At 46.1% G+C, this 25,916-nt stretch overlaps 4 protein-coding genes and 1 long non-coding RNA gene across 6 annotated transcripts; all 5 read right to left on the bottom strand.

The window, feature by feature from the left end:
- Positions 1 to 98: 98 nt before the first annotated feature.
- Positions 99 to 6,232, bottom strand: trim16 (tripartite motif containing 16). Its single transcript, XM_003961098.3, has 6 exons — positions 5,481 to 6,232; positions 2,977 to 3,072; positions 2,145 to 2,378; positions 1,866 to 2,037; positions 1,482 to 1,577; positions 99 to 1,234 (listed from the first exon to the last, which is right to left on the bottom strand). Exons 1-6 carry the CDS (start codon positions 6,075 to 6,077, stop codon positions 627 to 629), a joined length of 1,803 nt encoding a protein of 600 aa, XP_003961147.3. The 5' UTR covers positions 6,078 to 6,232; the 3' UTR covers positions 99 to 626.
- A 604-nt stretch (positions 6,233 to 6,836) lies between these two features.
- fads6 (fatty acid desaturase 6) lies at positions 6,837 to 10,742 on the bottom strand. The gene is made up of 6 exons (XM_003961066.3): positions 10,461 to 10,742; positions 9,222 to 9,388; positions 8,947 to 9,127; positions 8,607 to 8,794; positions 7,647 to 7,826; positions 6,837 to 7,572 (listed from the first exon to the last, which is right to left on the bottom strand). The coding sequence occupies exons 1-6, from the start codon at positions 10,708 to 10,710 to the stop codon at positions 7,423 to 7,425; spliced, it is 1,116 nt and encodes a 371-aa protein (XP_003961115.3). The 5' UTR covers positions 10,711 to 10,742; the 3' UTR covers positions 6,837 to 7,422.
- A 3,457-nt stretch (positions 10,743 to 14,199) lies between these two features.
- LOC101066171 (G2/M phase-specific E3 ubiquitin-protein ligase) lies at positions 14,200 to 15,421 on the bottom strand. 2 transcript variants are annotated; one of them, XM_029846588.1, is made up of 4 exons: positions 15,398 to 15,421; positions 15,155 to 15,327; positions 14,660 to 14,874; positions 14,200 to 14,581 (listed from the first exon to the last, which is right to left on the bottom strand). In XM_029846588.1, the coding sequence occupies exons 2-4, from the start codon at positions 15,283 to 15,285 to the stop codon at positions 14,346 to 14,348; spliced, it is 582 nt and encodes a 193-aa protein (XP_029702448.1). In that variant the 5' UTR covers positions 15,286 to 15,327; positions 15,398 to 15,421; the 3' UTR covers positions 14,200 to 14,345. The 2 variants fall into 2 exon arrangements, with proteins under 2 accessions (XP_029702448.1, XP_029702442.1); XM_029846582.1 differs by lacking the exon at positions 15,398 to 15,421 and having other exon boundaries at positions 15,155 to 15,391.
- Positions 15,422 to 16,454: 1,033 nt separating this feature from the next.
- On the bottom strand, positions 16,455 to 17,625 carry LOC115251469 (uncharacterized; the record flags this gene model as incomplete). The annotated part of the gene is made up of 4 exons (XM_029843832.1): positions 16,455 to 16,588; positions 16,733 to 16,809; positions 16,915 to 17,218; positions 17,491 to 17,625. Coding segments are annotated over 4 exons (639 nt in total), but the record flags the coding sequence as incomplete, so codon positions are not given.
- Positions 17,626 to 17,649: 24 nt separating this feature from the next.
- LOC115252138 (uncharacterized) lies at positions 17,650 to 19,167 on the bottom strand. Its single transcript, XR_003890585.1, has 2 exons — positions 18,555 to 19,167; positions 17,650 to 18,097 (listed from the first exon to the last, which is right to left on the bottom strand). It is a non-coding gene; the product is annotated as an uncharacterized lncRNA (long non-coding RNA).
- Positions 19,168 to 25,916: the final 6,749 nt, after the last annotated feature.

Here is a 25,916-nt window from a genome sequence, read left to right as displayed (position 1 = left end):
GGAGTTATAACTTTAATAAATATTGTAGGAGGAGTTATATCGTTTAAGAAATAGTTGGGTGAGGAGTTATATCATTTAAGAAATGAAACGTCTAAAGGTTTTGCCCAGCAAACATAGTTGTTTATTAGCATCACATGCTGACGTAGCACTTTAAATAACTTCAAAGACAGATTTTATTCAGGAACATGAACATTGACCAGTAGGTGAACGTTCTTTCCAACAATTACTCCCATCTTGTGTCCACTGAGACAGGAAAAAGCTCCTAATTTTGCTCTCTAATCCCATGTTTTGTTTTTTTAATGATGACACTGCTATAATCTTAATACAGATTACAGTCCACGAGTTGGGCCCACCATTTCCAAATCCTTAACAACAGAAGTCCAAATGACCCCAGTCGCCTGTCCATCTCAGAACCAGCTCCACCACCAGACCCTCACACCTTCTAACCACAACCCACTCAGGTATCACTTTTATTTATACAGAGAAAAACTTAATTCACAGTGATGAAAAACAGTCCCACACAAACATTCACATTTTTTTCAAAGGCTGTGGGGGAAAAAAGAGACTATAACATTTGAGATGATGAACACTTTTATTTAATGAAAGTCTTTTGTTGCGTGCGATCATTAGTTTTCGGCTGGTGGAAGAGCTCCACTTGAAGGTGAGGTGGGTGGAGATGGGCTTTTGATTCGTAGCGGTTCCCCCGGTGCCACCAGCGCCACGACATTCTCCTTCTTTGACAACCAAAAAGCCGCGTAAAGAGGCTCCAAGAACTCAGCCTTGTACTCGTGGATGAGCGCCATGGTTCCCTCAACCCCATAAAACGCCAGCAGGCCTTTGGTGTAGTCCACATAAACGCCGATGCGGGTGAACTTCTCCACGTTCAGCGGTGTTTCCATGTCGCTGTGCCAGGCAGAGAAGGTGCGTCCATTCCACTGGAGGCACCAGGAAAAGTTATTTCCGGTGATACAGCTGTTGCTCTCGCTGCCCTTGCGGTCGATGCTCTTGTAGGTGATGCCGATGTGCGTGCCCTCGCCACTGATGTCCACCTCAAAGTAATGTCGCCCCAGATAGAAGCTCTCCTTAGCCAGAACCTGGCGCCAATTCTCGAAGCGCTCGGGTACGTCTGGATACGGGTGCTGCCAGGGCGTCGTGTTGGTCACCTTCCTGTTCTCTCCAGTCAGGCGCAGGAACTTGTGGGCAGTGTCAGGGTCAAAGCTCAAGTGGGCGGAATCTGGAGAAGGATCGTGAAAAACCAGGTGAGAGGTTTCCTTCAAATGACTCCAAATGTTTCAAACAACAGAGAAAAATTGCGAGTGAAACGATCTTTTGACTCAAACATTTTCCCAATGACACCTTTCTATTTTTAATCAAACAGGTATGGAGCACCTGCTTGGCTGGCCGAGCCAAAGACACACGGTTGTTAAAGTCAATGTTTAAAGAGCATTTGCAATCTAAAACACACAGATTGAAGAACTCACACTTTAGGAAGTCGTCATGGGTCTCTGGATCTGGCACAGACAGGTTCTGTTTGGCTGCAATAATCTGGTGAACCGTCGTCTTTATTCCCATTTTGTCTGTAAAAAAAGACAAAAGAGAACCCGGTAATGCATCACAGTTGCACTCATTAGCTTGAACTCTCAGTTGGCACGATGGTGTGGGAAAAGGAGGCTGGTTTGTCCTTCAACCTGTCTCTGCTGGACACACAGGTGAGCCAGGAAGCCCACGGGTAGCGTGTTTAGGCATTGACGTTGCCACGCTATGACTCACACAGCAGAACATTCTTGGCGTGTATGAACACGCCCAGCGCACAGCTGACATGTACACATCCGTGACCTCCTTCCTGCCACGTCCATCCTCCTCACCGTTCTTGCACGTCTCTTTGACCTTTTCCAGGTAGGAAGACTCGAGCGTGGAGCACATCTCCTGCGTGGAGTTGACGATGACGCGGCTGAAGGAGTGAAGGCGGTCCATCAGGCCGATGTAGACCCCCGGCAGGGAAATGTCAGCGGCTTCTTTCTTCCACTCCGAATATTCCTGCAGAACGGAAACAAAGAGACACGGGAACTCATCAATAACGACGCAGCCTCCTTCCCACCGATGGACCTCAGGAGATGTTTGATGTTCTGCATGTTGTCACTCACCTGTAAAAAGTCAACGTCATTTTTGTTTTTGGACAGCTTTTCCACCTGAGCCTGCGTCTTCTTCAGCTCTGTGCACCGCTGCTCCAGGTGGACCCGGATCCCCTCCGCCTGCTTCAGCGCCTGCTTCTCCTCGCCCTCCAGGATCTCCATCACCTCCCGCTTCACCCGCTCCACCGCCGCAAGCAGCTCGTTGAACTGGCTCTCGATCACCCCGCGTACCTCCGTCACGGAATTCTGTGGAAACATTTTCCAGATGTTATTTGTTGTTTGACAGGCATCTCCCCCGGAAACAGATTACATCAAATAACAAGTTTCAAAATGGCCGACTATAGAGGCAGCTGTTCCTCGAGGTAACATCTCTCCAGATTAGCATCTGGCTCCCTTGCTCTTTAATCCATTAGCTTGGTTCCTAACAAGCTAATGGATAACAGGTAATCTAACTATCAGAACCCGACTGGTGAGTTTGAACAACTGTTTCTGTTTTCTAGCCCCAACTAACGATGCTATGCTGTAAACTAATCTTTTCTGGCATTCTGGCACCGTGTTCACCGCATACAGGAAGTCAGGTGGTGTACCCTAACCTCGGCTCATTAATAAAATAGTTGCTTGGAATGTTCCAACAACAATAACCTCTCACGCCTGTCAATCCGGGCTGTTGTGGGTGGGCCCGATACCCAACGCATTATCAGCTGGAGCCAAAAATAGCTGGCCACACCCGATGCATGAAGTATTGCGACACACTTGCGGCGAGCTGGTCCATATCAGCCTTGCGGCGAGCTGGTCCATATCAGCCTTGCGGCGAGCTGGTCCATATCAGCCTTGCGGCGTTTACCTCGATGGAGACCGTGTTGAGTTGAAGTTTGTTGATGGCGTTCTCCGCTGCCGTCACCGTCTTCACCATCTCGGCCTGCTTCTCTCCGAGTTCCTTCTGTGGAAGCAAGAAGAACATTAGAACCTCACGTTCCTGCTGGCAGATGTAATCACTCTGGGTGTTTCATGACAACACAAATGTTGCTTCCTGTGTTGCACATCCTGTCCCTCACTCTGACACATGTGGGTTTCAGACCTCAGCGCATCACTAGGTTGTTTCTGGAATTCTTTAGGCAAGTCCAGGCAGGACAACTCAGGTTTAGACTCTGAGGGAACATTTTTGCTGCTGGAAATGATGAGACGGGGGATCAAGTCGACAGTTCAAAGCAAACAACCCCCAAAAATTCCTGTATTCTCTTAGAGTCCTAACGTGCTCTCAGGAATTTCATTATCCAGGAGTAAAGCTGGGAATCTCAGAGGAAATTTAGGCCATTACCCTCTGGTACCGTACACCAGTAAAAGTGTACCATCAAGGTCAAAAGGTGAGTTTGATTTGAGGTTTTTTTTTAAAATAGTTGATTCCTCCACAACAGCCCTGATGGTTTGATGAGTTCATGATTGTGATATTAATGTGTGGCCTGATTAGCAGGTCTCTGGAAAAGGTGCGGACACACCCTGAACACCCTGAATGGTTTAAAACGTTCTGCACAGTATCGAGTGTTTCCAACTGTTTTAGACTCAAGAAGGAAAAATGCCGATTCTCATGAAGAAGGAGAAAGATGAGCCGTGTGGAGCGATGAAGATTGTGGCAGCAGCTGCTAATTGTGTGGGCAAAGAGTCGACTGTAATTATGGTCAATATGCAGAAACCAAAGCTAATATTATGGGGGGGGGGAATAAACCAAGCCAATAAGACAAGAAAATGTTTTTTAAAAAACAACAACAGTGCATTGATGAGGAGGATTGATGTTAATTTGTATGTAGATAATGTGGTTTATTTAAACTGAGCATTTCTCCTATTTTTCCGACCACTCAGATGACGTTTTAGCTCAAATGCTGCTTTTATCTCGACAATTGCTTTATATGTTTGCTTTGATCTTCTCCGCTGAGATGAACTACACATTGAAATCCACTTTCACCAGTCAGGGGTTCCTCATAACACACGAAGGGGGCGTTTGTGCTCCCAGTTTATGAGCAGATGTTATCACCCGACGTACGAAATCGCGAAACAGGTAGAGCAAACCTGTAGTCTGTCTCCATGACAACCCTGACAGCTGTTAAGTGTCAGGTCATATCTCTGTAAAAGTCATTTACAGCTGTTCACGCCTCAGAACTCCGTGTTATTGTTCATTATTCCATTCACTTTCATGGTTAATTCAACATATTTGAGGGCAAATCAGCAAAAGTCAAAGCCGAAGCGGTCTCATCCCACGCTGAACGATGAATCCCATAAAACGATCAAATTTCCTCCAGTGGCCCCTGGTGGCCTCCAGTTCACCCCTGCTGTTGCACCGTAGCACCATTAAATGTCGGCGTTAGAAAAAGTGGGTGCGGAAGTAGAGTAAATGGAACATGATCTCTGAACAGGAAGTCATTTCACTCTATTGTCTTCTGTGTTTTCCTGAGTATTCGTCTGTCCGGTGGGACCCCCGCCACTGCCCCCCCCCCCCCCCACCCACAGCATATCTAATGAACATGTTTTCCATTTTGGCAGCATAAAAATTTCATTTCCACACGCGCAAGAAAAGCTTTTGTGGTCATTTTGGACATTTTCAATCTGCATTACTGCCGATGGCTCTCAGCTGTGTTCCGATGGAGCACTTTGAGGCTTTGGAACAGCTCCGCAAATAACAGGTGGAGGCTGGACGCTGCAGGAATCTGGAAGGGAATGCAGATCCGTAGGGTCACAAAGGCTGAGAAAGAGCGAGTGTCATCCGAGTCACAGCGGCTGAAAAGAACCAAGTATTGAGTTTCCACAGCAACAAGAACATTGTGGCCCAGACGGGATTTAATTGGCTTTAAAGTGGATAGTCTGTTTGAATTGTTGCCCTGATTGTCTTTAATGCAATCAGTGCTGCATTGTGGGAAGGTTCAGTTCATCCCTGACTCACTGGTGCTGAAGGTTCCATCCATCAAAGCTATAAATACCTTCAGATTCATCCTGGAGCTCACGTTACAGAACCGGCTTTCCTTTGATCGATCAATCACTGATGATCAGTTTAGGGGCGGAAAAACCACCTGAGGGAAAAGTTAGCGTAGATCTTTGCCCACAAGCCTCAGAGGAGTTTGGAGAACATACAGATGTTTGATTAAACAGCTGATTTTTTGGCAGCTTCGTTCTTTTTTTAGAAAAACTTGACTGGCTGTAGACGTGGAACTTATGAATTAACTTTTTGATCTTTAAGATCTTTTTAAAGGTGAATAAAATCATTTTGGATCATTTAAAACCTGATTTGAGTGATAAAATTCCAGTTCCAGGACCACCACCTAACTACGAATCCATGACCTTCCATCCCGACCCTCTCACCTCTATTTGCTGGCGAGCTTCGACCACAGTCACCATGTTGTGGCCCCGGTGATCTTCCTCCATACAGTCCTGACAGATGCAACAGCTGTCGGCGCGACAGAATAGCTCCAGGGGCCACTTGTGGCTCTCGCAGGTCCGCCTCTCGATGTCCTGCAGCGGCTCCACCAGCCGGTGGTTATGGAACTTTAGGTTCTCCAGGTGAGGCCGGAGATGGGCCTCGCAGTAGGACACCAGGCAGGTAAGACAGGACTTGAGAGCCCTGCGGGGGTTCTCGATGCAGGAATCACAAACAACATCATCGGGGCCCAGAGGTTCCTCCTTCACCTCCTCGTTCGGTTCGTCCTCAGGCTTCTTGGCATCTTCGGACTCCTTCAGATCCTCCGGGATCTGGGTCTCCTCGGCTGCCTTGGAGTCTGCACCAGAGTCTTCTTCGATGGTTTCTGTTCCATTGAGTTTTGGGCCCTCAGCAGGTTCAGCTTTGACAGGACTCTGGACTGAACACTCAGAACATTCTTTGTTTTTGTCTCCCAGACAGAAATCAGACATGGAGTCCACATCTGAGGGTCTGCTGCTCTCTTCCGCTGCTGCCTCTGCCATGTCTCCAGTCTCTCTGAACTGGATCAGCCACTTTCTGTCACTTCTTTGATCAGAGGAGCCTGAAAAACCACACCTAGAGGAGGTCAGCCCGGCCCACAGATTCAGTCTGGGCCCGCCCCCCCCCCAGAGAAGAGCGCTACACCCAACAAGGAGCGCCCTCCTCCTGGAGGAAAGGAGAAACCACAGGGTGGAGCTGCAGCACAGACCAGGATCACGTGCAGATGTTCAGCCTGTTTGAACATGAAAGTTTACATTTGTCTCCATCACTGATCTGCTCCTGACTGATCCCAGATCAGACGAAGACCAGTGAAAGAGCTCAGAAAATCTGAACCAACGGGATCCTGAAGCGAAACTGGAGCAGCCCATGTGACCAGCTGAGTGTGACGTCCTCCAACAATCCAGGAGATGATTCACAGCTGGTCATGTGATTACAAACGTGAGATCAGCCAATGGGAGAACGGCTGAAAGTTCCTTTGCTTTTGAATCTGTTTGGATCCTGTTTTACTCTGGGGGGGAAATGAGAACAAATTCAGACTGAGAAACAATCTAATGTCCTGGAAACGGATCCTTCCAGCCTCGGTCTCCAGAACAAGCCTGAAGGTTCTGCTTGGGTTTCTAGTTTGCTTCTTCAGATTCTCCTCAACTCAATTCAGAGACCAGAGAGGAAGAAAAGCTGCTTTAATGACTCTGCTGCCCCCGGTGGCAACAATCCCAAAGTTCAACACGAGAGTGGTGCCTGTTAATAAAAACAGAAGCCGGTTTGATTTGGGCAGAAGAACGCAGAGGTTTATTCAAACAGGATAGAGTTGGTAAAAAAAAACAGACACATTGGCATCCGTGGCGACGGCAAAAAAAAGGAACGGCACCAAATCACGTTGCTAGGGAAACAAAAGCGGGGAAGTTAACGGAATAGATGTGTATGATTCGGGTACTGGAGGACCAGTTGCTAATAATCTACCACAGATTATAAACTGACTTTATTCTATTAGTGTAACAGATTTGTTTTCTTTAACTCAGTTTAATTAATCTACGTTAATCTCTTTTAAGATAAACTATTCTCGCAGTGACGTCGTCAGAGTGACGTCATCGCAGCGATGTCATCACGGTGGCGCCGTCCCCGTGGCGTTCGCCTGATTAAGTTCCCGCTGATCCCAACAGAAAACCATTCGCGCCAGTTGAAGTTCCAGTGCTGATGATCAAAGGCTTTACCTCCAATTAATGTACCCATTAAAATTCTATCAGAACTGATTTGCTATCATCACGTTATCGACTCCTAACAGTCCTGAGTCTTACTGAAGAGGCGGAGGCGTCCGCATATCTGACGGCGGAGGAGGCGGCTCCCCTTTCACTGCACGCCAACCAGCTCGGTGATGGGCGGAGCCAGCACCATCAGCTCCTGGTATCTGTGGAAGAAGGTCTGAAGGCGTGAGAGGTAGCTGTCCTCCAGGTATGGGAGCTGCTTCTCACTCAAAAACCTTGAGACGATTGGCTTCACCTGGTGGGGGCGGGACAAAGAGAGAGGAGGTGAAACCGGGGAGGTGTGAGCGGATCGCGATCGAGGAGTCGCACCTTTAAACACATGTGATCAGACAGCTGGGGGAAGAGGTGGTGCTCCACGTGGCAGTTGATGAGTGAGTGTCCAAACATCCAGTCTAGCAGGAGGTTCCGGGGCAGGTTCAGGACGCCGTGGCTCATCTGGTAGATCCTTTTGGGTCGGCGGGTCGGGGAGAACATGTCGAGGCCGATGTGCTGCCGAGAACGTTCACACACAGAGCGTTCAGAGCTGACTTGGTCTAACATGAACGGCTGAATGAGCAATAAAGTTTTATTGGTGGCTTTTGTCTGCGCAGGTTTCTCGGTTCTGTCGTCATGGCGGGACATCGGGTCCCGGGTCAGACGCAGACCACATGCACCTTTGCGCGTCTTAAGGTAACACCTAATAAACCAGTCGGACTACATCGCTGAAGAGCAGGTGGGACTCTGACGCTGACATCAGAGGCTGAAAGGGACGTGTTCTCCAGCGAGGTTAAAGGTCACCAGTTGATTATTTACAGGATGATTATTTACAGGATGACGGTGGGACTGACGCCAGCTTCCCCCAGCAAAGGTCAGAAAAGGCGGAATACCGACTTCAGGCCAGCAGCCAAGATCATCTCCAGGAGACGAGGAGACCTCCCGGAGAGAACAAACACGTTCTCCCGCCGGTCCTCACATCAGAACCCATGTTCTCTAATCCACTTTCACAAGCTTTGATCAGAACAATGAGTTCCAACCGGGGAACAGTCCTACCCACGTCTACTGGGATCAAGAGCCAACAAACACATCTCAATATCATGGATTCGGTCCAAATCAGCATAGCTTGAACCTTATTGCCATATTTCCTGTTCTACGTCTCACAAATTAGCACGTTAGCAGTAGGTGTGTGGTAAAGACTGCAGCAGCGTTGTGTTTTCCTTGTCAATGTTTTGATGTTTGTAGGGGTTGTTAGCATTTAGCTGCGGCTAGAGCATCCTGGCGGGTATTCCTCACCTGGAAAATGTTGACGTGTATGTAGGGCACTGAGAACATGGCTCTGCAGACCAGCATGCAGAGTAGAGCAGTGAAGGGTGACTGGAAGCCGGAGACGTGGATCAGCAGCCAGTACTGCGAGTACAGGCCCAGCGACACCATCAGGATGGTCCTGAGCACACAAACAGCCGGCTGTCCTCTGAGGTAAGCTAAAAACCAACATTTCAACACACGTGTGAGAATAAACTCGCACTTGGGTGAGAGAGGGCAGCTCACACGGGAGCTCAAACCGGGCTAGAAGGTTTGAGATCAGCGTGGAGAATCACATTCGCTGATGAAATATTTGAGTCAAGAAACCTACTGAGAGCGACGAGCGGGGTGATGACGGGCACGGCGAGAGGGGCCAAGAACAGGTAGATGAAGCGGGGAAGGAAGGGGACCTTCCACACGCTGGAGTCTCCCAGTCCGATCACGTTCGTGTGGGCGTGGTGCATCTTGATGTGTGACTGGATGCCGACGTTAGAAGAAAAAGAGCCGCATATCTGGAAATAAATTAGCATCATTCTTTAGTTTGGCATTTTATACTCTCATAGTCTGGGGACTTTTATTGAGAAAAATCTTAGATCTTTGTCTCACCTCGATGAAGAACACGGCCCAGAACTTCCCCCAGACCTGAGACTCGCTCAGCGCGCCGTGGCTCGCCAGGTGGGTCCCTTTGGTGGTGATGACGGCGTGCGCGACCCCCATCATCATCACGCCGAGCAAGAAGCAGAAGAGGTGAGAGGAGGCCAGCAGGAGGAAGGCTGCACGGCAGAGAAAAGTTAATTTAGCTGATTGAGTGACCCCATGAGGCTAAAGTCAGGGTCATGTCAGAACATCAGAAGTGAATCAAGACCAGACCCCTGAGGGACCCCTGAGGTCAGAGAACAGAGCAAACTACAAGCGATCCTGTTAAACGCGGATCTTCTGCCCCCTCGTGGCCACATTGGTGAACATTCAACATTGTTGCTATCTTTTGTAAACCTGTGATGGGAAACACGTACTTTAGCATGTCAGAACATACTGAGACTGGGATGCTAACAGCTCCACGCACGAGTGTAAACTTAGACCGCCGTCACCTGAAAAGGTCGACCAGGGTCAGGTGGATTTGACCATGAATGGAGATCTGGACGATAATCCGCCTTTCTGGCTGAGGTTGTTGACTCGGAGCCAAATTTTGGGGGTAACAGCCTAAGTGACGGTTGCCACAGCAACGTCGAGAGACGGAAGCTTGTTTCATCACTTACACATTCCTGTCTCAAGGTGATATCTGAATTCTAACTCCAGGCTTTTATTTTGCAACAGTGTTTCCTTTGTTCCTTTCACAATAAGACCGTGACCTGGACGCCCTCGTCTCTAATCTGAAGATAACAGTCGGGGACGCCTCCTCAGCCTCACTCGGACTCCAAACACTACAGTATGGATTACAGGCCGTCGTGTATAGATTACAGATTAGGCGTCCTGTGGTTCGGCCGGTCAGGTGCAGGTCAGGTGTTCCTGCCTTGCCAATGACAACTACTGAAGCACAAACACTGGCAGGAAAAGCTGAAAGGCCGATCAATAAGTGCCATCCGTCAGGGTCAGAGGAGAATTTGAACTCCAGCGAGATCACTGGTGATAATCCCAGATAAGAGTTCGCTGAACACCAAAGTTTGAGGGAACAAACGTCCAAGCCTGAGACGTGGGAACAACGTCCTTCAACCTGAATTAAATATGAATGAAAGCGTGAAGTGACCTGGATCTCTGTCTCTGTTTCACACACACACACACACACACACACACACACACACACACACACACACACACACACAACTGGCACTGAAGTTGGGGTCTTACCCGGAGGCAGACAGAGGAACGCTGCTGCCAGGATGCTGCAGTCGATGCCCCTCCTCTCCCACCAGCTGCTCTCCTTGACCGTCTTCTGCACCAGCCTCGTCAGCTCCATCATCATGGACTCCTTCTCCACCTCCTCTCCTCCCTGGCTCCTCTGGCGGCCCCCGCCGGTCTCTTCCTTGTTTCCTGACCTCCTTCTGCTCCTCACCGTCCCCCCCTCGGGTTTATCCTCCATGTCCATGCCTGCACCCATCTCACTCCCAGTCCCTGCACGTCCTGATTGCAGGGTGGAAAGTCCAAAGGTTGTCAGCAAAGCCACGCCTCCATCCCGCAGCCCCTCCTCCTCGCCCCCTGTCAGCTGACTCCGGATCAGTCTGATTCTGGGAGAGAAGACTCCAAAACAGCAGGAGTTGCCTGCTCCTCCTCTCTCAAATTTCCCCCCACCCTGTAGAGACGGAGGAGTCCTGAAGGTCAACGCTTCAGCTCGACACTCAGGGAAACGTCCCTAAAGAAAGGCAAGCGGGTTCGTTTTCTCACAGCCCCACGTCTGAATCATAAAATATTCAACAATGATGAATGTTTAAAAGCCAAACTGTTGCCATGGCCGCCAGGTCCATGGACTGACTGCAGGTCAGCAAATCCTCCCACTTTATGATAACGTCTCTGTTTTAATCTCACACACCTCCTATAATAATAAAGTTATTGATATCTCTAAGTGCACGGATCAACACGCTTGTTTCTGCAGCGAACACGAGAACCTGAGAACCCCAGTGTGTCTGTTAGGTTCAAACAACCTGAAACACGAGAAAAACAAATGAGGCAAAGACAACAGTTTGGAATTTACTTGCAAGGAGAACGGAGAGATGTGCTCAGTTACAGATCTCCAACACGTTCTGACGCACACCTCCCGCCATCCTTGTTTTATTGAGATTAGGAGGTCCCTAGTTACAGAAGTCAAATGTGTCTAAGGGAGGGGGAACACAAGATAGCAGGTCTCCAACAGAGCAAGAGACTGTAAATCATAATGGTGAGATTATACGTAGGCCTTCACTATTTTGATTAGCTTAGCTCACAAACAGCACATTCTTCTATATCAGACAGATTAAGAGAACATCTCCTGGGTTCGCTCTGCAGCTCTGTCTCCAGTCAATGCCACTTCTCCAACAGCCGCTGCATTTCTGTCGCCCTCGACCAGAGAAGTTCGAGTTGACATATCAAGCATCATGAACATTAAGCATTAGCAAATAATAAAAGAAACATTAAGTAATGAGAGACAATATAACAAGAATAAGGAATATAACAAGGTGAAAGCAAATAAGAGATAACTTTAACATAATGGATCTAACAGTGTCGCACCGCTCTGATTACATCTAAAACACAACTTTGATGAAGAAAGTCCTCACAATATGAGGATTTTCAGCCCTAAAGTTGTCAAATATCAACACTCTTGATATCTCTCTGAACACCATCAACTGATATCAATATTTACCTGTGGAGATGTAAGAAGGCTTCAATCTAATAGTAAAAACAACAAAATGACATGTTTGCAATAGTTAAAGGACCTTTAAATTTAACTCGATAGCAATAAATTTTTCTGATGAGATGTTACATTTTTCCACAGTGCAAAACACTTTAACAATCGGATGACAAAATTTACAAATGACGAAACACTTTAACAATGACGAAACACTTTAACAATGACGAAACACTTTAACAAGCGGCTGAAACAAATTTACAAGTAACGAAACACTTTAACAAGCTGCGGAAACAAATTTGCAAGTAACGAAACGCTTTAACAAGCTGCGGAAACAAATTTGCAAGTAACAAAACACTTTAACAAGCTGCGGAAACAAATTTGCAAGTAGGATTTTCTACCGGAAAGGGAATTACCGACCCTTGGTACGTTTGGACCAATGGATGTGTTCCGTCGGTACAGTTGGTAATACCCTTTCCATAAGAAAAAGCAGCCGGCAGAAAACAAAATTACAAGTTACTTTTCTTACGGAAAGGGTATTACCAACTTACTTTTTCAGCCGGAAAGGGAATTACCATCATCATTACCAACTGCATCATTTGAATCGAAAGCGGGTAAGGACTTCATCGTGACGCAGGATGGACGACATGCGAGTGGCCTTTTGCCCGTTTTGTGGCAAACATTTGATCACATTGACGCCGTTTTGTGGTTTCTGTGGTCGGTCTTTGGCGTTGATAAATGCCGCAGCCCAGACCGAAGAACCAGCCGTACCGGGGACGTCAGGGGACGGACCAGATCTGCTTCAGCAGTGCATAAAGTACTTTCATGAGGGCCACTCTTAACGATGTAATCGTGGACATGTCAAGTTTACACGGTGTGCACATCAGCTTGAGGTCGCTTAAAAGCAAACTGAATGGAGCCGGATTATATCGCAGAAAGGATTACTCCTCTACAAACGCCATAATTAGGGCCATCCGACTGGAACTTCGTGGACCTGGACAGCTGTGCTCAAACAAAAGTACAATCTACGAGTGAAGAGGGATCGCGTGATGAATTTGCTCCAGGAGCTCAATCCTCGCGGGTGCGAGAGGAGAGCACGGAGAAGGTTTGTCAGAAGAACCTACCACTCCGTGGGACCGAACTATATGTGGCACGTGGATGGTTATGATCAACTTAAGGCAATTGGTTTTGCTCTTTCCGGCTGTATTGATGGATTTTCAAATAATGACCCAAGTGTGATCGGCCACTATTTTCTGTCATGTGTGCGAAACCTCTGTCATTCCCATGAGATTGAGGAGTGATTGCGACACGGAGAACGGGATCATGGCTGCAATTCAGTGCCCCCTACGCCACCCCCACAGAGACTACTACTCTGGAGCGTCCAGCCACATGTATGGCTCATCCACAAATAACCAGAGGATTGAGTCCTGGTGGTCCATATTCAGAAAGGGGAGGTAAATGGCCTTCATCAAGTAATTTACCTTCTATTTCACTCATTCACTTATACATATGTATATGCTTAAAATTATCATTTATTTTGCCAATTTCCATAGGAGTCAGTTCTGGGTGGAGCTATTTGCAGACCTTAGAGACGCTGGATACTTCAACAGGAGTCATGAGCATCAGTGTCTACTGAGATACTGCTTTGGTGTCATTCAGAAGGACTTGGATGAGTGTGTTGGATTGTGGAACAGTCACAGGATCCGGCCCTCCAGAACAGCATCATGTCCAGGAGGAGTGCCCAATGAGCTCTACTACTTACCACACCGGTAATATTTGATGGTAGATTGTCTGCAGTAATTTTGTTTTTCAAATAAATGTAATAATATCTTCTGTGTAACATAGGTTTGACTCCAGAGACTGTGGATTTCAAATTGAACAGACTCAACTGGATGCTTTTCCCGAGGCTCACCTGACAAGAGCTCCATGTGGGGATGCAAACATGCAGGAGTACCTGGACTTGGCCATGCAGAGCAATCAGTTACAGAAGGCAGAGTACGGGCAGTCTGCAACTGAGCTGTATCTGAAACTAAAAGAAATTACTCAGCTATGATTGAAAAGACATTAGAAAGGTGTAACCTGTACACAAAGTGTCTTAATTTGTCACCCGCAGCATCATTATTTTACAGTGGGAAATATGAATAAACATAATGCGTAGTAATGAGCATGGATTCCCTTTTTTTTTTTAATAGATAAAATCATGAACTACAGTTTCCTGAACAGAACACAGTTTCAGAACGATGAACACCCCCCCCCCCCCCCCCCACAAATAAAACAAACTTACTTTAACATCAAACACTTGCAACAAAACACATCTTTAACATCACTTTAACAGGCTCTTAGTTTAACATCAAAACACTTGGAACTGCACCAATGACAACGGCATAAAAAGCATTTTTTGAGTCCAATATGGCTCATAAACAGCCAAATCCTGGACTATTCTGAATCCCGAAGTCCATTTGTGCCTTAAAAACACTGTAGGAATCCAGGATTGGTAATTTCAACAAGTTAGAACACGTATTAGACATTGGGAACGGAGAGCCATCCAGGAACTCAATTTTTGGCAACGGTTCCAACCCAGAAGGGGGAAGTGATGTCAGCCCTGTGGCAAACATCAAAACGTCTTCCACAGACACAGCAGCCTCCCCTTCTGCAAAGAAAAAATGTTCAGGTAGATATACATGGTAATGTGCTTTTCCAAGTAGTTATAACCAAAAACAAAACAAACCTTCACAGTCACGGAGATAGTCTGCCCAGTAGCCCAACGTTACACTTTCTTTTTGTCTCCTGTTGCTCCCTGAAGGGCTGACGTCAGGTCTAAAGAGTCTCTCAATGTCAACGCCAGTTAGTCGCTTTTCAGAGTGGCACAGAACTGGGATCAGCAAAGAAGGGTGTTGCTGTAGTGCTGTCAGAAACTGGAGGGCTGAAAGCCCATCTTTGAATCTACAACGTGAACACAAACACTTTCACTGCTGTGTAGTGCCAACAGCAACAACCAATTAAACTATCTAAATTGTATTATCTTAAGTTTATATATTTAACGAGTTTATAAGGTTATATTTGTTTGTTGGATTGAGTATTTATAGATTAGCATAAGGCAGAGAATGGAGAGACAGACATATAGGCTAGCAGTTGAAACACCATAGATATACTGTACATGCCACGAGACATTTCAAGCAAATTTGTTTTCGGGAAGGACGAAAAAAATGAAAATTGAATTTACCTGTCAATTACAGATGAGTTGCGGTCAATAACGTACCATCGGACGTAGTCTGCCACAATGTCCTTCTTTTCTTCCACAGAGGTCACGCGTCTCAGACAGCCTGCTGTCTGCAACACTGTGCTGTGTCTCATGGTGCATTCTTGCAGAGCATCCAGTGAAGCAGCATTCTCAATCTGAAAGACAAAAAAAGAGAAACATCACAATCAATATTTGGATATCCTTCCATATTTTTTATTCACTGACATGCTGTAACCATGGTTACCAAACTGTGCTTTATGCTATTCTCACCTCTCACAAAACTTTCCTTATTTCCTCATCAGTTATTGCATTCACTGTTGACTTGAATGAAGGCCGGCCAGCAAGATACTGTACAAGATCTTCTGACAGGAAGTGGGGCCCTGGACCTCCATGCACCACTGACACCGCTATCATCTTACCTGCCATGAAATATTCATCCTCCCTAATAGCTGCAAAGGAATTCATATTGCAAAATTAAAACATATATACACTTGAAGACGTCGAGGAAAAGCAGCAAATGCAATGTGATTTATATATATTTAATTAGTGTAGCGCACATCTAACCCTATGCATACCCTTTGCATTCAGTTCCCTTTGCATACTCTTTGCATCTGACCGCTCCATCCCAAACATTAGCCCTGGAGATGTTGAACCTGCTGACCCTTTTGTGATCAATGGGTAGTGACAGGTTTGCCACAATGTCGGGCAGTGTAATGTTCATCTCCTCCCTGTAATGACAGAAAATGATTTAATTAATGGGTATCAACACAAAATGAACCCTTTTAGCAGAATTAGTTAAATACCAGCAATACTTCACAACAAAAAAACTGGAATGCCAGTCAGAAGTTCTTACACTGCAGTGTGTTGCAAATTCTCAACATCGACCGCAACCAGATCCTCATCCATGTCCTCAACATCTGGTGCATACAGGTCTGTGTAGTTACTGTTGGGAAATTAAAATCTCTACATGAAAATGTCGTAAAAACATAAAATTCCCAAATAAATTCCATATCCATATATTACATACCTGTAGCAAGAAGTCGTGGCTGGATTTGTTTCAGGTCGATCCATATCTTCAGCATCAGATATTACTATCTGAAAAACAAATGAAAACGTATGAAATAACAACAACGGAAGTAAGGAATTTCCAGCTGCCACAGCCGGCCCAAATACCTGACCAGGCTGAATTGTTGATGAATGTCCTGGTGCATCTCTGAAACATGATTAAAATGGCAAAATTATTACATTATTTATTTCTGTCCTTCGGGCAAGATTCCTAGTGCTTGACTGCCACTAGAAAGGACCTCTCATTAAATGTCTGACTCCCTGTTTGGCAAAGGCTGGGTGCCAAAAATGCACTGACCTTTCATGTTCCGGTATGTTTTGGGGAGTACTTTGGTTTTGTGGTTCAAAAACCTGACAGGAAACACAAATTTATCAACAATTAGTCTCAGCTTCCATAACGCGTCCCTCATCATTTACAGTATATATTAATACTGGAAGGTTGTCAGTTTTGTCATTGATAAATACATTTATATCTAATTGAAAATAATGGCTTACCACAGTGTCAGCTTGATTCAATTCAGCTGAGCTCCTTGAAGTCAGGACAATTTCAGAATCAGAATCTGATTCCACTGCTGTAAAAACAAAAAAAAATCCACAGATCATGTAGCTAAAGGCAAAATGTCCTTCAGTGCAGCATCTAAAATAGATAAAATGATTGCATCATGCGATCCACTAACCTTGAAAATGCCGTTCAAGGCAAATAAAAAAGGTGATCCTGCTATATGGCCTCCCAAGTTCTTGTTTATACTCTGCCAATTTGAATGGCCTTTCTGAACCAGGCACATGGATCACCTCAGAGCAGTCTGGATACAAAAGGACATAAGTCCCTTCTGGTGTGTCCTGGTGGAATGTCCTCATCTTCTGGACTGCTTTGCTTAAGATGTCAGGTGCTTCGATATCAGGGTCAACAAATAACGGAAGTGTTCTCCCCCTTAGAGGTTTCAGAAAAGTCTCATGTCGCACCATCGTTCCAATGTTTATCTAAAAAATGAAGAAGGTACGGTTAATTTCATGTACTTTAAAAAGTAACACAAAAGATTATACATACACCAGTACTTCCCATTAATTATGGAGAACATGGAGGTGACATTTCCCTCCATGTTCTAATTTATGTCAACACAGTTTCATAGTTAGCCGAACATGACTGGAAACTACACTCCAGATACAGTAGTTGCACTGTCTTGCCTAGATCTATTTTTGAGTTACCCCAAGTCAGACAGTCGAGTATTGATAATACAGTCAGTGCAACAGACCTGCACGTGTTTTCTCTCCTTAGCCCGATGTCTTCCCCCGTAGCTATAAGACTGACGCTCATTGGATTTTGAATTTCTGTAATCCAGGAACTGCTTATATGACGGCAAATGTTTATCTGCTGAAATTAAAGCCAAGTTTACAGAAAGTTAGAAAGTTAGCAGCCGCTTGTTAAAGTGTTTCGTCATTGTTAAAGTGTTTCGTCATTTGTAAATTTTGTCATCCGATTGTTAAAGTGTTTTGCACCTCTCGGCCACCGTATTGGGAGAGATTTGAAACTAAATATGTCCAACAGGAACCCGAGATAACAACCTTATCACACACATGCACACACACTTTTGTTTTCACAATTGCGACAGTGTTTGCAGATTAACAATGAATGAAAAAGCAGAAAGTCACCAAATAAATATATTTATTAAAACAATAACAATGTCATGACATGAGTGAATACAATGTATCATAATGTCAGAAATCATACAAACATGTCACATGTTGTGTTCCTGCGTTTGTATTTGTGGCAAAACTTTTTCTTCCCAGTTTCCTGGACTCTGTGGTGCATTCACTGACCTCATGGAGAGTAATAGCACTACATGGAGCAGCGTGGTACACCTTAATGTGAAAACACACATAAATAAATGACCTTAAAAATTACTGAATGAACAGACATAAATCCTTTCTCCGCAGTTCAGCGTGTCACGTCCCACTGCCGCCGCTAGATGGAGCCATTTATTTCCAAAAACTCTGGAGGAACTACATTATTGAAAAGGGTTCAATGACGTTTCTGTCCATTTACACGACTCATTTATTTCACGAAACTCTTCTGACAGATTCTGACTGTTATGAATTACGAAAATTGTTTTTTGTTTGAGCGAGCTGCTCATGTACAGAATCAGTACCTCTGCTTCCTGTTACCGCAGCACCAGCGGCAGGAAGTGACACGTTACATCAACCAAACACACAAAACTGGTCCAACTTCAGGTCAAGATTTTAAAAAGATGAAAGCAAAAGGATATTGAAACTCCACAGAACAGTTTTAGTTATACGACCATCGTCAGTTTAAGCTCACCTTTAAAGCTCCGTGTCTTCAATGGTATCCGGTTCCTCAAGAGTGTCCAGGCGGCTCTTACAGGCCTCCAGGAGTTTCTTCCTGGGGCCCAACGGGATGTGAATGCTGGTGAGGTCCTGATCAGAGCACAGCAGGAGAGCCTGCAGATCAATCTTCTCCCTCAGGAAGATCTGCATGAATTCACTGAGGCCTTGACAGGCCAGGAAGGTCTCCAGGGGACTGTTCTCTGGCTCCAAGTCCCCGTCCAAACTGATGTCTACCTCCTCCCAGGGCAACTCCTGAGCATTCCATTCTTGCAGGCTCAAAGCACTGCCAATACTGTTCTCATCCAAGCTCAGTGAGCGACGGGGCAGATGTCCTCGGAGACGAACGTTGGGAGCCCGACCCACAGGTTGGCTCCCGGCGATGCTCCCCTTGTCACGTGCAGCGGCCCCAAACGCATCCCCGATCACGTAGTTCTGTCAATTTGCGCTCTAATCAGTTAGCTTCCAAAGTACGTTCCCTGAGACTAACGACCTTGTGGTCCCCAGAGTCTCTAGGGGTAGAATGGGGGGCTGAGCATTTAGCTACCAGGCCCCCCTGCTGTGGAACCAGCTCCCCATTCAGGTACGGGAGGCTGACTCCATCTCTACTTTTAAGATTAGACTTAAAACCTACCTCTTTGAAAGAGCTTATTATCACTAATTCTGTAGTTCCAGTTATTATCCTAGACCAGGGGTCGGCAACCAGCGCCGTCCTAGTGGCCTCCTGGAGCTTTTTCAAAAATATAAAAAATGGAAAAAGGTGGTGTGAATAAATTTTTTGTTTTAATATAATTTCTGTAGGAAGAAAATTGGACTTCTGTGCTCGTCTCAGATTGTCCATAATGAACACCTTGTTCAGACATAAAGGCGTCCACATGTGCACTTGGCACCAGGACGCCTTAGGCCGCAGATCGATGATCGACTTTGTGGTTATGTCATCGGATTTGCGGCCGCATGTTCTGGACACTCGGGTGAAGAGAGGGGCGGAGCTGTCAACTGATCACCACCTGGTGGTGAGTTGGCTCCGATGGTGGGGAAGGATGCCGGACAGACCTGGCAGGCCCAAACGTGTTGTGAGGGTCTGCTGGGAACGCCTGGCAGAGTCCCCTGTCAGAAGGAGCTTCAACTCACGCCTCCGGGAGAGCTTTGACCATGTCCCGGGGGAGGCGGGGGACATTGAGTCCGAGTGGACCGTGTTCCGTGCCTCCATTGTTGAGGCAGCTGACCGGTGCTGTGGCCGCAAGGTGGTTGGTGCCTGTCGTGGCGGCAATGCCCGAACCCGCTGGTGGACACCAGCGGTGAGGGATGCCGTCAAGCTGAAGAAGGAGTCGTATCGGGCCTTACTGGCCTGTGGGACTCCTGAGGCAGCAGATGGGTACCGGCGTGCCAAGCGGAGTGCAGCTACGGCGGTTGCCGAGGCAAAGACTCGGGCATGGGAAGAGTTCGGTGAGGCCATGGAGAACGACTTTCGGACGGCCTCGAAAAGGTTCTGGACCACCATCCGGCGTCTGAGGGGGGGGAAGCAGTGCACTGTCAACACTGTGTATAGTGGTGATGGTGTGCTGCTGACCTCAACTCGGGATGTTGTGGATCGGTGGAAGGAATACTTCGAGGACCTCCTCAATCCCACCAACACGCCTTCCAGTGAGGAAGTAGGGCCTGGGGACCTGGAGATGGGCTCTCGTATCTCCGGGGCTGAAGTTGCCGAGGTAGTCAAAAAACTCCTCGGTGGCAAGGCCCCGGGGGTGGATGAGATCCACCCAGAGTCCCTTAAGGCTCTGGATGTTGTAGGGCTGTCGTGGTTGACTCGACTCTGCAACATCGCGTGGACATCGGGGGCAGTGCCGCTGGATTGGCAGACCGGGGTGGTAGTCCCTCTTTTTAAGAAGGGGGACCGGAGGGTGTGTTCCAACTATAGGGGGATCACACTCCTCAGCCTCCCTGGTAAGGTCTATTCAGGGGTACTGGAGAGGAGGGTCCGCCGGATAGTCGAACCTCGGATTCAGGAGGAGCAATGTGGTTTTCGTCCTGGGCGTGGAACAGTGGACCAGCTCTACACCCTCAGCAGGGTCTTCGAGGGTGCATGGGAGTTTGCCCAACCAGTCCACATGTGTTTTGTGGACTTGGAGAAGGCATTCGACCGTGTCCCTCGGGGGGTCCTCCGAGAGTATGGGGTGTCGGGCCCGCTGATACGGGCTGTCCGCTCCCTGTACGATCGGTGCCAGAGTTTGGTCCGAATTGCTGGCAGTAAGTCGAACTCGTTTCCGGTGAGGGTTGGCCTCCGCCAGGGCTGCCCTTTGTCACCGATTCTGTTCACAGAATTTCTAGGTGCAGTCATGGTGTTGAGGGGATCCGGTTTGGTGACCTCAGGATCGCGTCTCTGCTTTTTGCGGATGATGTGGTCCTGTTGGCTTCATCGGCCCGTGACCTCCAACTATCACTGGATCGGTTCGCCGCCGCATGTGAAGCGGCTGGGATGAGAATCAGCACCTCCAAATCCGAGGCCATGGTTCTCGACCGGAAAAAGGTGGAGTGCCTTCTCCGGGTAAAGGAGGAGATCCTGCCCCAAGTGGAGGAGTTTAAGTACCTCGGGGTCTTGTTCACGAGTGAGGGAAGAATGGAGCGGGAGATCGACAGGCGGATCGGTGCGGCGTCCACAGTAATGCGGACTCTGCACCGGTCCGTTGTGGTGAAGAGATTTACCGGTCGATCTTCGTTCCTACCCTCACCTATGGTCATGAGCTTTGGGTAATGACCGAAAGAACAAGATCACGGGTACAAGCGGCTGAAATGAGCTTCCTCCGTAGGGTGGCTGGGCTCTCCCTTAGAGATAGGGTGAGAAGCTCTGCCATCCGGGAGGAGCTCGGAGTAGAGTCGCTGCTCCTCCGCGTTGAGAGGAGCCAGATGGGGTGGCTTGGGCATCTAGTCAGGATGCGCCCTGGACGCCTCCCTGGTGGGGTGTTCAGGGCATGTCCCTCCGGTAGGAGACCCCCGGGGAGACCCAGGACACGTTGGAGAGACTATGTCTCTCGACTGGCCTGGGAACGCCTGGGGATCCCTCCGGATGAGCTGGAGGAGGTAGCTGGGGAGAGGGAAGTCTGGGCTTCTCTCCTTAGGCTGCTGCCCCCGCGACCCGACCCCGGATAAGCGGTAGAGAATGGATGGATGGATGGATGGATAGGAAGAAAAACATAATAAACATTCTTAAAGTTTTCCAATGTTGTAAAAATGTGTATAATGATTTTTTAATTTCAACATCTCATTACAATGTAAGTTAAACTTAACCCATGTGTGGTGTTCGGGTCTGTGGGACCCGTTTTCACTTTTTATTAAAAGAAAAATGATAAAATTAATTAATTAAAACCTTGCTTCACTTGTAATTTTGTTTCCACTCATATCTTGATTTTAATTGATTTTCTTTATCATGTTTTAAATAATAAGTTATAAATGTGACCTAACAAAGGTAATGGGCAAATATTAACCATATATATTGTTTATACTGCTTGTAATTGGGATAAGGTAAACATCTGTTCAGTATTTTAACATAAAAGTGTTCGATTGTGAGGTATTAAAAGCCACAAAATGCAACACGTCAATCAGACCCACAAACGCTGGCTGAGTAACAACAATATGAACGTTACAAAAGGGTTAAAGGACCATCGTACAGCAGAGTAGTCATGTGGTGCGTCATTCTCCCCAGGATGCTCATTATGTATTTGTAGTCTACTTATTGTTTTGAAAGTAGGCTAATATAGCTAATATAGACTCTTACAGCATTTATTGCCTTCATGATAAGGCTTATATAAGGCTTCATTTTTTGCAGTTCCAGACAGATTTGTTTTTGGGTCCAAAATGGCTCTTTCAACATTTTGGTATGCCGACCCCTGTCCTAGACAGACAAATTATCATACTTAGAGGGTCATCTAATTATTAGATTAGCATCTTAGTTATGCTGCTATAGGCAGAGGCTGCCGGGGTCCAGAAACATGATCACCTGATAGACCCTTGTCACCTTCCTGGGTCATGGCTGCCTCTCCCCTCCTCTCCCCTCCCCTCCCCTCCTCTTCCCTCCCCTCCTCTCCTCTCAGTTCTCAGTCTTCTGCCTGACTCACCACATCTTGTATTTGTTCATAGGAATCTTGTGAAGTTGCAATTTTTGTCTCATTTCCAATACTTAAAATGGTCCGTTGTAAAAGCCATTTGACTATTACTGACTTGGGTCTCTACTTGGGTAGCCCAGACAAGCACAGAAGTTGAGGTCGCAACAACAACACAGGACACAATCAGAAAGGAGTCAGTGATGGGCAAAGCAAAAAGGAAAGAATACAGATGGAGAAAAATATAATATCAAGCTCCATCTGTCGATTTCATTGTATGTGTTGAGGAAGGCACAGAGGACAGGTGTGACTGGACACCAATAATGTATTTCAAACAGTTTGTCACTGATGAAATGCTACAAGAAACTGCAGAACAAACAAACCTGTACAGTGTACAAAAAGAGTGCAAGTCAGTAAACACAACTGCCAAAGAGATAGAGCAGGTTCACAACTGTTGGTCCAAAAGGGCTGTTGGTTCTTTTGAAGGGGCTGGTGGTTCTTTTGAAGGGACTGGTGGTTCTTTCAAAGGAGCTGGTGGTTCTTTCAAAGGGGCTGGTGGTTCTTTCAAAGGGGCTGGTGGTTCTTTCGAAGGAGCTGGTGGTTTGTTCTGGTAATCAATCAGCAGCAGGCGTAATACAACATGTTAAAAACTCCCAAAGTTTCTGAGCCTTATGTGAGAAAAACCTGGAGAAACTGTTACTCTTTTTAGATGGCCTCTTGAGGAGTTTACGCAAGATGGTGACCATGCAGTCTGCAACGACTGGCTCCTCCGAGTACTTGAGTAAGAAGAGAACCTTGTTTGGATTGCCTAACTCTTTGCGCAGGATCTTTTGGATTTTATTGTCCATCTTCCTAAATGAGTCATCAGTGATACATATATCTTCATCTTTGACTCTCTCCCAGATATATTCATAGAGGTACGCGATGAGGTCATCACTGTTTTGAGGTTTCATATTTGCTTTGGTGTAAATTTGACAAACTATCTTACTTATGAACAGCTTGACATATGTCTTGTAGTTGAATGTCTCTTCCGTTTCCTCTTCATGTGAAAAAATGGTACAATCTCTTTCTGAATAGCAGTCCAGTTTAGGAGAAGCTTGATATTCCTGTGGTTCCTCATCAGCTACAGAAGGGCTGATATTCCATCCTAAATCTCTGTCTGAACAATAAGAGACTAAAGGTGGTTCTTCATCCTCAAATAAAAAAATGTTGTTATGTCCTGAATCTCCATCTGAATGAGCAGGATAGGAACCTGACTCTTTGTCCTCCTTGTTTACAGAAATGGTCTCACTTGCTTCTGGATCTCCATCTGAATCATGAGAGAGTGATGGAGATGGGCTAGAAGATATTGAAGCTGGTTCTTCATCCTCCTCCTCTACAAAAATCATCTTATTTCCTTCTGATTGAGGAGAGACGGAAGCTGAGTCTTCTTCCTCCTCACTGACTGAAGCTGGTTCTTCATCCTCCTCATCTACAAAAATCATCCTTTTTCCTTCTGATTGAGGAGAGACTGCAGCTGAGTCTTTGTCCTCCTCACCTACTGAAGCTGGTTCTTCATCCTCCTCATCTTCAAAAATCATCCTTTTTCCTTCTGATTGAGGAGAGACTGAAGCTGAGTCTTCTTCCTCCTCACTGACTGAAGCTGGTTCTTCATCCTCCTCATCTACAAAAATCATCCTTTTTCCTTCTGATTGAGGAGAGACTGAAGCTGAGTCTTCTTCCTCCTCACTGACTGAAGCTGGTTCTTCATCCTCCTCATCTACAAAAATCATCCTTTTTCCTTCTGATTGAGGAGAGACTGAAGCTGAGTCTTCGTCCTCCTCACCTACTGAAACTGGCTTTTTGTCTTCATGAATTTTATGAGTCACTGAAAGTTCTTCTTGTACTTGTTCATTAGTGTCTTCTGAAGTTGCAACTTCCTCGCCATTTATATAACTTGATAAATGGTCCTCTGTAAAAACCACGCATCTGTTGGAGACTGGGGTGTCTCCTACATCTGTAAATACCCCAACCTTCAGTTCAGTGGGGCTGGAGCTGGCGTTAACAGGGCTGCTTGTTTTAGCATTTTTCATTCGTTGTATATATTTTTTTGCGTTGGTGTTTAACATATAATATTTTGCCCTACCTAAACAAATCAACAAAAATACAATGATGGATCAAAGCCTTATGGCACAATTAATATGTAGTGCTTTGATCCATATTGGCCCTTTATTTTTTAACAACTGTGATAATAACAAGTCTCACAAATCTGCTTTATTTTTATAATTATACACCGCTCTTATTTTCTTGTTTCTAAATAATTTAATGCATCATTTATAACTATTATAGAACAAATATCTGGATCTTGGGGAAAAAAAGGAATTAAACTACAAATAACATGTTTTAGGATATAGGCACTATAAGGCCATCAATTCTATGCTGAAAATTGTGTATACGCCATCATACTGTGCTTTTATTGTTCTACAAAACTGGCTGTAGTCTAGTCCCTAACTGTCATGTGGAAGAAATATGTAACAATCTTTAGATTCTCTGGGTGATGTTTTTATTTGGCCTGGACACGTTGAGGCAAATTCCCAAAATATCACCTAAAATAGAGATAGAGCAGGTTCTGGGCATGTACATGCATATGGGGTTAGTGCAGATGCCTTGTGTGAGAGCCTACTGGGAGATGGAGACAAAACTCCCTGCAGTTTGTGATGTGATGTCTCAAGATCAGTTTCTGAAATTGCTGACAAAGATTCACTTTAAGGACAACCTCAGTGTGTCTGATGATGCAAAGAAAGATAAACTGTGGAAGCTCAGGCCATGGTTACAAAAACTGTGAGACCAGTTTCTCTGCATACGTCCTGAAGAATGCCATGCAGTTGATGAAATTATGGTGCCATTCAAGGGAAAATCTCATCTACGTGTCTACATGCCTGCAAAACCTCACAAATGGAGTTTCAAGATGTGGGGACGTGCTGGACAAAGTGGCTTTCTTTATGACTTTGATGTTTGTCAAGGTGCACAAAATCCAGAGAGTTAAAAGTCAGAAGTTGGTGTTACGGGAGAAGTTGTGCTGAAAATGACATCAACACTTCCAGCAGGAAAAAATCACAAGGTCTTTGCAGACAACTACTTTACATCAGTTCCCCTGGTGCAACACCTAAAAGAGAGAGGAATCCACTACATTGGCACGATCCAGATTAACAGGGTGAAAGACTGCGCCATGATGGATGAAAAAGAACTGAAGAAGAATGGAA

The sequence above is a fragment of the Takifugu rubripes genome, chromosome 1, assembly GCF_901000725.2.
Source record: "Takifugu rubripes chromosome 1, fTakRub1.2, whole genome shotgun sequence".
NCBI classification, from domain to species: Eukaryota; Metazoa; Chordata; class Actinopteri; order Tetraodontiformes; family Tetraodontidae; genus Takifugu; species Takifugu rubripes.
This window is presented reverse-complemented; position numbering and strand designations above follow the sequence as displayed.

Excerpts from the sequence above, each read along its gene's own strand:
- trim16 (XM_003961098.3), bottom strand. The coding sequence starts at position 6,077 with ATGGCAGAGGCAGCAGCGGAAGAGAGCAGCAGACCCTCAGATGTGGAC. Across the intron at positions 2,379-2,976 it reads TCAACACGGTCTCCATCGAG|AATTCCGTGACGGAGGTACG; the intron begins GTAAACGCCGCA and ends ATGTTTCCACAG. Across the intron at positions 2,038-2,144 it reads ATGACGTTGACTTTTTACAG|GAATATTCGGAGTGGAAGAA; the intron begins GTGAGTGACAAC and ends TCCGTTCTGCAG.
- LOC101066171 (XM_029846588.1), bottom strand. The coding sequence starts at position 15,285 with ATGAGACACAGCACAGTGTTGCAGACAGCAGGCTGTCTGAGACGCGTG. Across the intron at positions 14,875-15,154 it reads AACTCATCTGTAATTGACAG|ATTCAAAGATGGGCTTTCAG; the intron begins GTAAATTCAATT and ends TTCACGTTGTAG. Across the intron at positions 14,582-14,659 it reads CTATCTCCGTGACTGTGAAG|AAGGGGAGGCTGCTGTGTCT; the intron begins GTTTGTTTTGTT and ends TTTTCTTTGCAG.
- fads6 (XM_003961066.3), bottom strand. The coding sequence starts at position 10,710 with ATGGGTGCAGGCATGGACATGGAGGATAAACCCGAGGGGGGGACGGTG. Across the intron at positions 7,827-8,606 it reads TACACGTCAACATTTTCCAG|CACATCGGCCTCGACATGTT; the intron begins GTGAGGAATACC and ends CGTTCTCGGCAG. Across the intron at positions 7,573-7,646 it reads CTGATCACATGTGTTTAAAG|GTGAAGCCAATCGTCTCAAG; the intron begins GTGCGACTCCTC and ends CGCCCCCACCAG.